Source organism: Hippocampus guttulatus, chromosome 2 (assembly GCF_054856545.1).
Source record: "Hippocampus guttulatus isolate MCC_2025c chromosome 2, RoL_Hgut_1.0, whole genome shotgun sequence".
In the NCBI taxonomy this organism is placed as follows: domain Eukaryota; kingdom Metazoa; phylum Chordata; class Actinopteri; order Syngnathiformes; family Syngnathidae; genus Hippocampus; species Hippocampus guttulatus.
In genome coordinates this window covers 17,031,759-17,047,241 of record NC_141262.1, presented here as the reverse complement: position 1 = coordinate 17,047,241, position 15,483 = coordinate 17,031,759, and the positions used below count along the sequence as shown (strand labels likewise).

Here is a 15,483-nt window from a genome sequence, read left to right as displayed (position 1 = left end):
ACCTTTTCCATTCTGTGGCACACCTTCTGAGGACAAATTTTCAGGCATTCAGTCAAAGATGCAAAACGGTATTTCCATTATGAAAGCTTTGAGCCTTTATTTACAAAATAATCTAAAAACAACCCTTGATATTATATTGCATACTCTTGCTCATGACAGTGTCAAGTGCACACTGCAAACAAGAAAACAAAACATCAGTCATCAACAAGACACTGAACTGGAGGCATACCAACAGCGGATATAAGAACAGATTTGTGATTTCAAAAAAAAATGAGACCTAGACAGCTGTAAGCAGTTCAACTTCATTGAACAAGAAAATATTTGGAGATAGTAAAAATAAATAAATGCCAGAAAACACACATACAAATGTTTAGCTTACAGTTCAACAACACAGCTTTTGTTGAAAACTTTTGGAACATGCGGTTCCCCTATGCAGCATGTTAGAGCAGGAAAGCAGCACAAACATAAAACAATCTCATCCAAAGGCTAACGCTCCACTTGAACTCCACCAAAACAAACCTCAAAGGATGCATGTTAGATGTTTTCCAAAGGAGTAAAAGTGTTTGTTTTTTGAAAATTATTCTATTTCAACACTAAAACTCTACCAAAAGAACTTCCATTAAAATAAAACAAAAGAAAATGTACTCACAACAGAGTACTCCAGCATGATGACCTCTACATGTGCTACATCAGGTGAGTTGGTTTGAACTACGTTTTGACTTGGAGATCAGTGCGACACCGTGTGGGCAAACAGCATTACTGCAATCACAAGCGAGCGTAAAAGGAGAGCATTTATGTGCACACCAAATCCAATCTCGGCTTCAACATTTCTCGGATGCACACATGCAAAAACTGTATTATCCTGGAATACAGACTTCTCACATGGGAGTGTTGAGGTGGAAATAACAAAACAAGCAAACAAATGACTGGACTTCCCATCTGTGTGCCTACCAGCACACCCAACGAGGAGCTCCCTTTCTCATTTTGAGGCAATAAGGTAAAGTGTGGTATGTTAGCGTAGGACGGTGTATCTTTTTCCATAACTGGCACAATAACTTAAACATTTAAAATAATGCAGCTAATCTTAAGGCTGAGTGTGGCAAAATGTTAGAACATTAAGTCAGCGCTGCGTGTTCCTCCGCGTAAAATGTGAACGTGGAGAAAGCAACCAAGAGCAGAGAGACGTCAGGCCACATACTTTCCATATAAAATCAAGTTAGAGCTTTAAAGTGCAAAACAATACTACAGATTATTTTAGTCAAACTAAAATCCCATCTTTTTCTTTTTCTTTTTTTCCAAGCATGTTAAATGGTACTGAACCAAACAGATGTTTTGCAGGAGTACTTGATTAAGCTCACACCAGTGCAGCTGTGTCACGTGTGAAGCAAAGTGTAGTACGTCTCACTGTTAGCAATCATTTCAGTTGTCTGACACAAGTAGAACTAATGACACACCGGCTGGCTGAATGAAGCAATTCCTCCGTGATTATCGTTCTAATCCTCCGGTTGTCCAAGCTCGGCCTCTGGGCCGCATCGCCAACTGCAGCATGGTGCGAGGATTGATGTCAAGATTTCTGCTTGTTAGCTTCTTCTTCGTAAGCGTTCCCTGTTCCATTCTGGACGTAGGCTGATCCTGAGCCAAGCCCATATAAGTGGCCGCAGTACTTTGCATCGTCAATGTGATCCTCAAAGAACATCTGGTGGAAACGCATACACTGAGCATAGAAATCTACAAATAAATACATTCACTCCATGTATACATACATATACACACACACACATACACACACACACACACACACACACTGCAAGAGCTACATTGAACATTTGACTTCGGAGAAGAGAATACTGCAGTTTCAAACCGCATGTTTCTAATATTTTGGGCACCCTCTTCAGTCACACCAAGAGGGTGAAATATTCAAAGCAGCTCTCCAGGGCAAACTACAACCTAAACAATAAAGACTGTGTGTAACTGACTGACTGAGTGAATGTACAGTAATCCCTTGCGACTTCACGCTTCAAGTTTTACGGCTTCAGTGTTTCGTGTTTTCCCCCCCCAAAAATAAATATATATTTTTAAATGCAGTCATATCAGCACCCACATCGCGGAAAGACACATTGTTTCATGTTGATGTGCGAGAGAGAATGTTTCCCTGCATGGCGAACAAAGAGCTGACGTGACTCAGAGGCTTTGTCCATGCCAACTCAAAAAAGGCGTGTGATTGGTTCCCGGCGCGACATCGACCAATGAGAGCACGAGTGGATTTATCCGGTGAGCTGATTAGCTGGCATCATTGCCACTCTGCTGACTGTCTCGCATACCGTATCATAGTGTTGTGTTCGGTATAACCTTTTTTGTTTCATCGGTAGCTTTGATTATTTAAGCTGCGCTCCAAACCCTTGCCGCCGCCGAAGCAATGCATCTCGGCTGTGTAGGAGCATGTAGGTCCGCTCGTCGGAAATGACCCCATCAACAGGGACACATTGCTTCAACGGCGACAGCAGATAGTCGGTTCACAGCCTTGATTGACACCGACAGCTCAGTGAAGGCTGAAATGAGAACCGAAACTGTCAGCTCTGTAAGAATTTTTTTTTCCTGTACTTAGCTCGTTTTAAGCATTCCTAGATGATGCACTGTGTTGTGGCCAGTCAGTGTATGGCAGCATTAAAAGAATGCGACTTACAGCATGGCTTAATTGGAATATTACATATCACCCGTGCAAAAGTAATCAAGAGTCCTTGCTTTTCTGCTCAGGGGCCTACCTCTCTCATCTTGAAGAAAGCCATGCCTGTAAGTAAAGAGTCAGAGCCTGCTTGATGCTGCGGTCCAATCCTCTCGAGTTCCAGCTGCTCAGCTACTTCCTGCAATCCACCCTGAATACATGAAACGACTGTCAATCATGTCACCAGCCACACCCCCAGGGTCAAAATGAAGCATTAGACTGATGAACCGGGTTCAAGATGTTGTGTACCTTGAGAATTTTGCAGCTCTTCATGAGGTACTTTACATCATAAATGACTGGAAAGTACAAGCGAACAAGCTCAAAAAAATCAATCTCTTCCTCAGGCAGCTTGGCATTGGAGAGAACCTTGATTAGGTATCCAAAATCGTAGCCGCTGCAACACAGCCATACATTATAAAGGGTGAAACGAACGACTCTGGCTTCAACACAAACACCCAGACCATTTAAAAATAGTTGAAAATAATCATTTGATAATCAACATGAACTTGGCAGTCCATAGACCATGATATTTTGCGCCACTGGGCCAATAGGAGCACATGACAATAAAATGACTAGCCAATCGTATGTCTTGGTCACTGCTGTTATGTTTAAAAAAAATATATACATGTATATATTATGGGGGCTTTTCAGTATGCCCCCCCCCCAATGGTTTTATACAGAATCACAAGCTTTTTTATTTTTTCGCCAACCTCCCCACATTATCATGATAATTATCATGTCGTGAGTTCCATATCGTGATAATAGTGTATCATGACATTTGGATTCCGTGACATCCCTTAGCAGCCACGAGAACCAATGCGAATTGCACGAGAGATTAACCATTGACACTCCATTCATACGTCACCATGCGTCAGTTCAGTGCAAAGACAGGCTCACACATGAGGGGGTTCTCTTACATGATCGGCTGAGCGATTTTGCCATGTTTCGCCACCATCTTTCAGCTTCAGATACCAGAAGGAGACAAACTTAGCGAATGTATTTCCTCATCAAGCCGCAGGTGTAACAAATGCTATACATTTACTTCGTCACTTGAAGGGATACAAGAAGTCGTTTGTGATGACATTTTGCTTGCACCTCTGCTGAAGCAATTGGTGGTAAGCTTGCGAAATGCGGTGTTTCAAAACGCAAGTGCTTCCAGCTCATGTCATTGCATTCTACGAGTTCACCACTAGACAGCACTATATTCAATAATGTACCTTTGAAGATCTTGCTCATTCGAGTAATGTACTTTTGTGACAGGCAGACAGACTTGAAATAAATGGAATGAAGAGAGTCGAGTGAATACCTGTGAAATGACAGCCACTTGATCCCATCACACAGTACTACTCCTGAAGTCATCAAGAGCTCCGCAAAGTACAATGCCTCGATGCCTTCATCCTCAAGCTTCTTGAACTGAATCCCTGCAGTTGTCAGGAGCTCAATAGAGTCCTGTGCGTACATATCCTCCCTGAATCGGAGATGGGGAACATGTAGATTTCAAGGGCGATTCAATATCAATTTTATGGACGGATAAAGTTGTGTAAAACATTGAAGCATTACACTGTATTTAAACGCCATGGCCCATGACAACTGTTTTGAGAGAGAGGAGCATCATCTTACGTGAGGTTAAACTTAAAATTGAACTGCCATGTCGATGTTCCTGGAGGATATTCCCCTTGCTCATTCATAAAGGTGAGGCCCAGCTGGATTATCTTGAGCAAATCCACATTGCAGCGCATTAACTGGTACTGATAATCAGCATTGCTTCGGAATTCTCCTATCGGTCTGGCGACTACGCCTGGAAACTCTGTGTCCTGTGGAGTACAAACTTGTTACCTAAAAAGGAAACCACCATGCCTATAGTATGTTCTTTTCAGGGCGCTGTACAAATAAATAGCTCAACTATCACTCACCATGGCGATATAGTTGTATTTTCGAATGACATGTCTAATTCTCTTCAGCTCCTCCTCCAGGTTTTTGGCCCATACCTCACATATTCTTTGGCTGTGATCCACAGTAGCTGCGGGCATAGTGCCACTGTAACATGCAGACAGACAAAGAAAGAGATTTTATAAAATGCGGCTCAAAATGGTTCTTTAGTATACTAGACGTGTGAATATAATATAGTACTAGGTGGCGAATGCATGGATGTCAACAAACGCATTGTGAATATAGATGATCCTCTATCAATAGTGACGATTATATAATTTATGGTCCCGCTGACCTGCTCAGCGAAATTCAAAAATCAAGCAAACATTGTGGAGTGCAGCTGTCTCTTTGGAAGCTGACTGTTGACATTAGCTCGCAACAGCACTTTGGGCTAACTAGCAGCTAGCACACTAAGCATCTGCTAACGTGTGCAAGTCGGTTGGCTTTCCTGCGTGTATTTCATTTCCGCGACTGTTTCTTGTTCACAGTTGTCCCAGGGAAGAAGCAAGAGCGTGGGTTGACGTGAGAAGTCAAGTTAGAGCAGGACGCACACACGATGGTCTCACTCACACTCGGGTGTCACTTGGACTCACTGAAGCTACGTTAACTTACCCTTCCCCAAAACGCGCGCTTGTGTGTGTTTCAAGCGTGCACTACCTCAGCCTCTTAAATTCACCTTATTTACCGCGCCGCGGTTTTAGCCCTAACTTTTAAGAGCTTACAATCCAGCATTGACTTGTTGTCAACCTGCGGTTGCCATCATAACTAACCTACAACCTGACGTCATCACGTAGACCATTACGCATTTGCGTACGTTGCCCACGTACATTTCTCTGAGAATACCTTGACCTGTTCCACAGTGTCGTGAAAAGAGATGGCAAATGTTTTAAGTGAAAAACAGGGCTTCATCCATCAAACACGTAAAATAATGAAACAAAACGCCCAAATGACCTCCACGCTGTAAAATACCTATCATATATCATTACAAAAATGAAAACGTATATTACCTGTACTAATATTTCAACCGAAGGCTTAACTAATGTATCATGCTATTTTGGAAAATTAAGCAACACGTGGAAGAGCAGTAATATATATTACACAATAGGAAAACGTATTTCACATCATTTCCACTGTTTTGCCACATTTGTGAGTCTCTTCATTAATCACTGACTTTCTGTTTCCCATCCATTATCTGTAGTGCTCAAGTAATCGATGCCAATGTAATTGACTGTACAGTACCTGCATTTGGTCCACAGCAACCAACTAAGCCTAAGTCTATAAATAGGAAGGCAAAGCCTCAAATTTTTCCATCACCTGTGCTCTAACCACTGAGGTACAAGACCTACATCCTTCATCATGAAAAGTTCTCTCACCTTTGTAGAACATGCAGGATTGTTTAACATAGCTCTAAAAACATAACTGGCAGACCAAATCTAATTCAGGAGGGTCTTTCCAGAATCAGTATCAATAGTTAATACTACATGTTTACGCCTTAAGTATGTTTTTTTCAGCATGCTGTGAAGTATGAAGTGGGAGGATGAATCGACCGAGTTTGCATTTCGATACAACCTAGGGGTAGACGGCATTGTATTTGTTATTGACTTAAACCCATTTGTTACTGACTTAATAGGGAGTTTATTAGGAGAGTGCAGGGAAGAACAATACCTTATATCCTTTCACATAAACCAATTAACAACATTTTGAATTTAATAATACAGTATAACCAACAAGGGATTTCATTCCACATTAATAAATAAATCCATAGACAAAACATTTTAACTTACTCAAATACCTTTTTACTATTAATAATAAATGGCATGCATGCATGATTTTATATATAGATATGCACACACACACACACACACACATATATATATATATATGTGTGTGTGTGTATGTATAAATGAATAAATAAAGGTACAAAAATATATTTGCATGCTGGATTGTTCACTGGCAGGATTGTACAGAACAGTAATACACCTGATTTGAAGACACGAGTGTGACACGACATGCTCTCAACTGTTGACTCCATCCATCATCAGTGTGCACAGCTCATATTAACAAAATATCTTCATATTTACAGTGTCTGCAGCTGACAATTTTACTGTTTTTTTCTTCGTGCCATTGAAACACATTGTGTTCAAGAAGTCGGTTTCTTCAGCCAAGCACACTGACTGAAGTGACCACAAAACCCCTAGGAATTCCCACATGCCAGTCAGCATAATGTGAATTTTACCTTGCATCATAGCTGGTTTTAAGATAAGATAAGATAAGAAAACCTTTATTAGTCTCGCAATGGAGAAATTCCCAATTCACAGCAGCAAAGTTATGAAAGGAAGAAGTAGAACAACAAAATATAGGAGCTGCTGGAAAGGCAGCCACTCTCGCGGCGCCATTTTGAAGAAAACACATAGGACACAGACAGTCGTGCAATCTTCACCACTTTTCTGCATACACTTTGTTGTCTGAAGCAGTTATAGATGAAAGAGGAGAGGATCAAAGTGTCCTTTCACCAGTGGATCAGAGACGTCATACTGAAAATGTGCACACGTTTGCTACAAGCTAAGTTTTGAAAGCAAACACGAAGCTGTAGCGTCCATTGACGAAAAGAGATTAGTTCACTTCTCCTGTCCCACGTAATCCGCTTCAAATTGTTCGACCTGGACCTTTATTCTAATGTTTATTTGTTAAGATAAAACTTTTCGAACTCAACATGCTCCTCCACTGATTGATGTCAAGTGCTTTGCATTTATAGTGGTGCATTAGGTCTTATTTAGCTCTGTATTTTTGTTATGTGTGTTTACACTGCTAAGATGCTTGATACATAAAAATATGGAAGACCATTGTGAAAGAGGTGATGTACTTCCACATCCACTTCAACACAAAAGGATGTGTTGAAGTAGCTCACTCAGGGGTAATAATGTTTTTAGAGTGCAGAACAGCACCCAATAAAACGGCCCAGGAGGACCATGATGCACTTCAATATTTTACATTCTGTCTGCACGTTTTAATATGGTCCCCAAACATTACAGACAAGAGCAATGAATCTCTTCATAGAGAGTAAGTAAAATGTGGTCAACTACAACAAACAAACTACTTTACATGGCAAGAGGGAGCGTCGGCCACTCCACGTGCATAACAAAAAAATTGTTTTGACTGACATTTGCAAATAGCCTGTATTTTTAGTGCATAGAGGCAGTGTTTGGTCAATGGCCGTGTGGGGCCTTGGTCACATGGCAGCTGCCACACCTTCCACTCCATGCGACATTTGTTTATACAGCATTGTCAGAGTTTTGATCTCTGGTGCTCTCTCTTAAAGGTGAACGGCAGCTCAGGTCCGCTATACCAGACTCTTGATCACTGCCGTTGGAGTGACTGGAGTCGTATGTTTTGTTTAAATCTTGGGGTGAGAGGGTCAGGCTGCTACGTGGTGTCTTTAGATGACAGGGGCTGATGGTCAGGAAGCTTGACATGTAGTCTTGAGGGGTGTTTGCCAGGCCGAGATCATGACCAAAAACCCAAGCTGTGGGGCTTTTATTAAGGGCGGCTGATTTTGGGGTACAATTCCACACCTGCTTCTCCTTCAGTTGAGAAATGTTCTATTGATATTGTAAGACAAAACAATCTTCAGCATTAAAGCTATCAAGATAATGAAAATATTTACAATTATGAAACTTTTACCTGTTTGTGTGAGGCGAGCAGCTCCTCTAACTGTTCAGTTTCCTCTTGTATGGCCCGCAGGTAATCCTCTACAGACTGGCGAGGATGCATCCCACGGTCAAATCGGTTGTACAACCCCCTCCAAAATCTGTACAAGAAAATAAGTTATCACTTTCTTGTCAAAGGGATAAAACCATGCTTCCACTGTTAATATAATTTGAATTCTCAAACAACGCACATTGTTAAGTCTTCCTACTGAATTACAAACTGGCAAACTATTTAAAAAATACTGTCGAACAAATTCAAATACCCGTGAGGTTTTAAAGTGTCCAAACCTTTACTTGCACAAAAGGTTGCTGTTGAATTCAACTTTGTATGACAGTTAAAAATGTTCAAAAGTTATTTAAAATCTCGCCGCTACATGTGATGTTTTGACTTTAGGATGGATCATGTCCATTTCCATCGAGTGAAACATTTGATAAACGGTGTGACATACTTGAACCAACAGGGGGCGGTAGATGGCCGAAGGAGTCCCTGTGTGTGGCTGTGGTCTGGTCTGTACAGAAGGTTAGTGTAGTCTGTCCGGTTTGCCCACAGATAATGCCACAGAGAATGGGTCCTCTCACAAAGTCTGCACGACGTGAAATTAAATTGAATCAAGAAAACATCTAGAAATGTCTACACTGCTAAAAGCAGGCAAAAAAAAGCTCTTACCGGAGTTCTGCCCTTCCCTGCTGGTTGTTGCCAATAAAGTTGCCATACTGGCAGGAGTAGATGTGGCTGTGAATGGTGATTAGAAACCGCTCATTGAACTCAAAAGCACAGGGAAACCGCTCCATCAGTTGCCACACACACTCCAAGAACTGATCGATAACAGGAGACACTTCTTTAGGGTCTCCATTTAGGTGGTTGCATCTGCATAAGAAGTGAGGAGTGTTAGACTAGACCACAAGATAAAATGGATCATGCTTAGAAACCAATCATCAGTCAAACCTGTGAGAAAACTTGTGGCCGAATGAGACCCAATCTTTTTCGATGAGAACCTAATTACAAAAAGACATGTCCAAGTTATGTTATGAGCATGTTAAAATATTATGACCACCACGGAAAATATTATCATATTGGACGGGAATGGTAACATCTCATACCTGCAGGTGAGGGAAAACAAATGATTATGGACACAAGCAGTGAGATACAACTCTTACTTACTAAATCAACCAAATGGTTGGACTAGCGCACTGGTGTCCAAACTCAGGCCCAGAGGTCATTTGCAGGCCCGCGTCTGTTTTTTAGTGGTCAGCCCAGCCGCATGTCAAATATTTTATTAACGTTGCCGATATCCTTTGCCTGGATTGTACTACTTATTTTCTACACCTGGTGGCAAGGCAAGAGAAGAAGAACGGAGTCTTCCTTATCACATCTCACTTCCTTGTCCACCACAAATCAGGCACTATTCACTCAGGCGCACCGTGGAAGCACCGCTGTTTGCTCCCCTTTCTGCTGTGTGTCAAGGTTGGGTTAGTATAGATTGTTCTTGCTTTGGTTCTGAATATGGCAATGGAACGTATCTGTAGTGCAATACTGCATGTCAAAGCCATTCCTTCATTCCACGCATCCACCACCACCATGCTATAAATCGTAGTTACAATATGTCTATTTTACAAAGTCGGTCTGTACCATGAGTCCTTTGATGGTCCGGTAGTATGGATCCAAAAGGACGCAGGCCACAGAGCACACCTGAGCAGTACGGTCCCAACCATCAGAACAATGAACCAGGACGCTGACACCTTCTGCAATGGCCTGTAACACACACACACACACACACACGGGACACACACAGGAAAATTTCGAGCTGGTTCTTGGGGCATCGTCCCTTCAATTTTATCTTCAGCAAGTGATGACTGTATCGAGACAATCAGACTTGGCCATTGCATAATGTTCCATGTCTTTGCCCTAAAAAACTCTGTAGTTGCTTTCACAGTGTGCTTTGGGTCATTGTCCATCTGCACTGTGAAGCGCCATCCAATGACTTTTGAAGCATTGGGCTGAATATTAGCAGATGATAATTCCTGAAACACTTCAGACTTCAACCTGCTGATTTAGTTAGGAGACACATCAATAAATACAGGGGAACCGGTTCCATTGGCAGTTGGCCATGGAACGGCTGAGCAGTCCAAATTTTAATATCCTATTTGTACAGCATGATTGTGCAAACTGTTTTATGTATCAACTCGGAAAGTAAATTAAACGCTCACAAGCTAATATTTTGAGTAGTAGTGAAGAAGACAGCGGGGATTAATCTGCAGCCTGACCTTGGCGATAAAGATGCCTGCATCCAAAACAGCTTTGATGTGCTTCAGCCAGCCTGAGCTCTCCAGGCCCTCCAGGAAGTAAGACATCGAAGGGGAACGCAGCTCACACACTGCATTCACAACACAGCTGTCTCAGCGGCAGGAAACACTGAGAACACTAGACTTTATTAAAACTCATTCACTCCCAAAGACGTATTTAGATGTATTTTCAGACGCCACAGATTTAATCCCAGCTCCTCATTTTATATTGACTGTACTTGAACAGGGTCTGAAAATGGCCAGCCAGCTGACTTTCAGACCCTTTAATGGCAAATTAGCAATTCTAAAAATCATTCAGTACTTGAGACACACCTTTGGATCGTAATTATTTTCACTAGCACCAGGAAATTGTGCAGATTTGTGTATGTTCTCGGGGCAATGAAAGGAGGGGGAGAGCAGGTGAACAAGTTCATCATGACTTTGATAACTTCATGTAGGAGAGAGCAAAGCCACTACCTAAATGAAACACTTAAGCTGATGCTGGAAGCCGGGGGGTCTTTAAAATTGTATTCAAGCATGCGATGGAGGGCAGAGGCTTTGTCTCAAACTTTTAAGAGCTTCCAGGAGGCAAAGAGTTATAACAAGTGGACAGCAGCTACAACTTTTCAGACTCTGAACCACATCATTCTCACGCCCTCAGTTTTACTTTAGGGGTAGGTCACAGATTGTGCACTCCAGGAAACCAAAATAGCTCAGAAATAAAACCCAGATGGATTCAAAGTCTTCCTGGGATCACCGCGACACAATACCCAGAAATTCTCCTGTGGGCTCAATTGAGGCCTGATTGCAGCACAGTGCAGCGCAATCTGGCTGAGTGCGTCCGAAAGCCAAAAGGATAACACGGGGTTGCGCAGAGCTTTTAGTCATGTGAAAATAACAAGAGTTCAAAAGACGATGCCAAATATCGTACATTTTTACATTAATAATGAAGTGATGACAACATTTCAGAAGCAGCGACGAGTGCACTGCCAACAGAACATTCCCGGCATGAAAGTCTCTGTGAGAATTCGGGATCACTGTACCTTCTAGCATTTTTTGCTGGCTGTTCCTCATCACATGGATGTTCTCAATGGCGGCGAACTGGAATTTAATGTGGAAGTAGTTGTCCTCATTTTCATAGCCTTTTCCCGCTGCTCGATTCGCCATCGCATTTAACTGCAAAAATATTTGGCTGGTTGTTAGAAGATGAATTTGTTGTTTGTTTTTAATGTTTTGGACCGATGACTGCAACATACTACTGATCATTGTATTCCGAGACAAGAGCCAAGATTCTCCCAGTGTTTATCTAGGATCAAATCCAGCTGCAAACGCTGTTTGGAAAATAAAGCCCACCTGGACATACACCGCAATACTGCATGACTTGTATTATTACAAGGCATTCTTTCCATCCATGGGGCTCACCTTGGGCCTGGTGTCCACCACATACATGAAGTCACTGTGGGGATTGGACCTCAGTATGGCCTCCAGCATCTGCTCATCCTCCACGCAACGAGCGCTGAAGCCTGAAAGAGGTTGGCTGCTGCGACAGATGGCAGCCTGGGAGGAGGTGAGAGGAAGCTTCACGTATGGATGCTTTCGCACCGAACAATGACGCTGGTGCAAATAAAAAACATTTGAAGCACTTCTTCTTGATGTGCATATTAAGAGGAATAATCTTCTCATATCTCCAGTTATTATCCACTGGAGACGAGGCCACAAATTATTATTCGGTTCTCCCTTCAGACCCATTAACCAAACTTGTAATGTTTTTGAGCTTCACACACTGGACTCTCAACCCTGGGAAGTTGACCTTACACTCATAAAGCACTCCCAACTGTTGTGTTAAGAGCTAATAGAATGATTTATGAGCATGAAGGCTGATCAGCATACATGTGGCCAAGATGCTTTCTCTCAAGATTCGACTAGAAGATTTTAAGATATTTCATCAGAACGCTGGACAAGCCTTCATTCAAAACCTCCCCCCAAAAGACACGATATCATACTTGACCAAACGATATAAGAGCAAATGTGACAGCCATAAGAATGGTGAATCATACGACAGTTATCAGAACGTTGGAAGGAAGAAATCATAAAGCAAGCTGTTTCAATTAAACACGCGTTTTGCCCCATCGGGCAACTTACTGTAAAGACACCGCTCGTAAGAAGGAATAGGATTTGTTTTCTGTCAATTAAAACCCCTGATGAGGAGTCACACATGAAGCAAAAAGGAAATGCATGCCATCTACTTACACAATTTTCCTTGTAGTAGTATGAAAGCGTAGGAAATCTTCCTCTGCTCCTGAACTTGGAACTTCCGGTGATGACTGATGGAGTTGTTGACTCGGGTACAAAAAGTTCAGCAGGGTAAGTGTCACTCACCTACAAAAACAAACATAACTTTGTTATTGCAAGGTCGACATTAGTATGAAGATCATTTGCTTGTTCGCAAATCTCAGTGCCCTGACCTTGTAGTGCTGGTTGACTAAGGAGAGTTTCCACAGGGAGTTTGGGATTCCCATTCTGGTGTACTCAGCTTTGAGGTCCAAGAAGTCCCACTCCTGGCGTCTCTCCTTCTCATCCATGTTTGGTTTATATGAAAAGCAATACAGCTCATCATAATGCTCTACAAGGTACAATCAAGGTGGATAAATGTCAGCTTGAGAAGCTGAATCGCACATGCTTAATCAGGAAATCAAAGATTGATGAACCAACAAACAACTAGAGGAAAGCAGACAGACCCCAAGCAGGAGGACATGAGGGCAATGTGGGGTGTGCATATGACTGTTATGAACCGTCCATTGTGTGTAGAGTATACTGTATATCGTCCGGCACTGTACGTATCGACCAATGTATGTGGTGTAGTGTATGTGTATGTATTGTTCAATGCATGTAGCAGCAAGGAGGGCATGTCCTCCGAGACAAGTTTCTTCTATGGGAGACCAAATAAAAAGTCAAATCAAATCAATAATTTTTAATCTACCATGATTGTTGTGGTTAGGCCATAGCAGTGCATGTGAAGAACCATCAAAATGTTTAACATTTTTCTTTATGTGGCCAAACGCAATCGAGAAATAGCAGCCTGCTGAAGTGTAAACCTTAGAAACAGGTCGTTGGTTCCGTGTAGTAACCATGAGCCGGTGTAATCAAGTTTTTTTTTTTTTGAGTGTGAAGGTCTGCCCTAAATAGAACTGACACTCAGCAAAGAATATTATCAGAATATTCAAACTAAAATAACGAAGAAATGACACAAATATGATTTGTAACTATTTAATTTGAAGTCCGGCATCGTTAGCAGCCCTTCTGATACACTGCCGTTTTTTTTAAGGCACCATCGAGGAGCTTTGTAATGAAAAACACATATGGAATGTTTATGAGCAATTTTTGATATCTTTTTTTTCCCCCTCCAATGCATTTCAATGGTCATCGATTCTAAGGAGATGTTTGCTATTACTGGTCGCTTTCCCCTGCGAATAGCGAGGGGCCTCTGTATTTTAGATCATGTACTGTTCCGTGTGTTGATCCAAGTCAAGTGTTTTGTAGATGCTCTGTCTTATTCTCTAATTCTGTGGTGCTAACTGTCATTACAGAGTAAGTGTCAATTGATGCACACAACTGTGGTTTATTTTCACCCCAAGTCCTTTCATGCTTGGTGGCAAGCAATAACAAGCAATTTACCTGGTTGGGAGAGACGCAACAGGGACACGTGTACATCATGGCACTCTCGTTCTCGAGGTATGACAAAATGAAGAACCTGGAAGTTTTTGCAGTGTATCAACAAAGGAGATCCAGACGGCGTGGCCACTTGTTTCTCCACGCTGAAAATCAAACTGTGAAGCACCTGGTAAGACAAAAATACATGAAGAGTCTCTGCTTGCAAATGTAGAGGAAAGAACACTCATGAGATAATTTTGTCTTTGAAATAAATTGGACTTACCCTTATCCCCTTCCATGCATCCCTCAGTAACTTACCCATGTTTCATTGCGCATTCCACCTTCACTCTCCACAAAGATGGTGTGGGTCGCCGTCAGATAGAGGGTGCCCAACCTGCTTCTTTTGGTGAACACTCTGTCTAGCAGCCTGACCTTCTCCACCTGGTTGACGCAGAAGAAGAATCAGACAACCATCGTTGCCCCCCCCCCCCACGAATGACGTCATTCTCATTCCTCTAGGAGCGTTAGCCGTGGAGTGGCTTGCCCTGATACGGAGTGCACTCAAACGCCCCCGGCGATTAGTCTACGTGGCTCTCGCCGCGTTTGTCCGATATACCGGAGTAGAAACCGACAGACCGAGTGACGGGTTTACAGGGGTGAATGTCAGTGGGTGCATTGCGGAAATTAGGATTCAGATTTGCGGTTACCTTTGGAAGCCGGATGTGCTCCATTGGTAGTTATCAAGCGAGCCGCAAGCACAGTCACGCTCCCTACCACCACTGATGATATACAGGTATAAACACTAAAAGATAGGTTCGATTCTGAATTCGTCGTCAGCCGCGCTGAGGTAAACACGGCAATTTACACACAACCATTATGATGTACTCTGGAAGCTCTCAGTTGCGGTACACCGCAAGGTCCTAAAACCCCTTAAATATTTTCCATCATGATGTCACACACAGTGAATACTGTATTAAAGATTGCACCCCTACGTTCAAATGGCAAGTTTTTGTTTATTAGGGTTTTGTGCGTGTGCGTGTGTGTGTGTGATGTAACAAACGAGACCAGGATAAATCAAACTTTTCCTCCACTAATGTGACCTATAACCGGTACAATTAATAAACAATAATAATAATCATCATAATTTCAAGAGACAACACGTTTCACTGGGAATGTGGCTGTGTTCAGAAA

The 15,483-nt window shown here is 42.2% G+C and overlaps 2 protein-coding genes across 3 annotated transcripts; both read right to left on the bottom strand.

Moving 5' to 3' along the window:
• Positions 1–77: 77 nt before the first annotated feature.
• On the bottom strand, positions 78–5,427 carry cnot7 (CCR4-NOT transcription complex, subunit 7). Its single transcript, XM_086099595.1, has 7 exons — positions 5,264–5,427; positions 4,636–4,759; positions 4,343–4,536; positions 4,029–4,190; positions 2,972–3,116; positions 2,763–2,873; positions 78–1,696 (listed from the first exon to the last, which is right to left on the bottom strand). Exons 2-7 carry the CDS (start codon positions 4,750–4,752, stop codon positions 1,565–1,567), a joined length of 861 nt encoding a protein of 286 aa, XP_085955721.1. The 5' UTR covers positions 4,753–4,759; positions 5,264–5,427; the 3' UTR covers positions 78–1,564.
• A 2,216-nt stretch (positions 5,428–7,643) lies between these two features.
• On the bottom strand, positions 7,644–15,156 carry mtmr7a (myotubularin related protein 7a). 2 transcript variants are annotated; one of them, XM_086099574.1, is made up of 14 exons: positions 15,000–15,156; positions 14,611–14,733; positions 14,317–14,479; positions 13,107–13,264; positions 12,892–13,020; positions 12,064–12,198; positions 11,685–11,817; positions 10,624–10,733; positions 9,989–10,111; positions 9,305–9,354; positions 9,026–9,226; positions 8,808–8,942; positions 8,333–8,459; positions 7,644–8,250 (listed from the first exon to the last, which is right to left on the bottom strand). In XM_086099574.1, exons 1-14 carry the CDS (start codon positions 15,021–15,023, stop codon positions 7,924–7,926), a joined length of 1,938 nt encoding a protein of 645 aa, XP_085955700.1. In that variant the 5' UTR covers positions 15,024–15,156; the 3' UTR covers positions 7,644–7,923. The 2 variants fall into 2 exon arrangements, with proteins under 2 accessions (XP_085955700.1, XP_085955701.1); XM_086099575.1 differs by lacking the exon at positions 15,000–15,156 and having other exon boundaries at positions 13,107–13,211; positions 14,611–14,729.
• Between the last annotated feature and the right edge of the window lie 327 nt (positions 15,157–15,483).

Coding starts and splice junctions, on each gene's coding strand:
- cnot7 (XM_086099595.1), bottom strand. CDS start 4,752: ATGCCCGCAGCTACTGTGGATCACAGCCAAAGAATATGTGAGGTATGG. Junction 2,874..2,971: donor AGAGCTGCAAAATTCTCAAG/GTACACAACATC, acceptor TCATGTATTCAG/GGTGGATTGCAGGAAGTAGC. Junction 1,697..2,762: donor CTTTCTTCAAGATGAGAGAG/GTAGGCCCCTGA, acceptor CGTTTCCACCAG/ATGTTCTTTGAGGATCACAT.
- mtmr7a (XM_086099574.1), bottom strand. CDS start 15,023: ATGGAGCACATCCGGCTTCCAAAG. Junction 14,734..14,999: donor AGCACATCCGGCTTCCAAAG/GTAACCGCAAAT, acceptor TGCGTCAACCAG/GTGGAGAAGGTCAGGCTGCT. Junction 11,818..12,063: donor TGGTGGACACCAGGCCCAAG/GTGAGCCCCATG, acceptor ATATTTTTGCAG/TTAAATGCGATGGCGAATCG.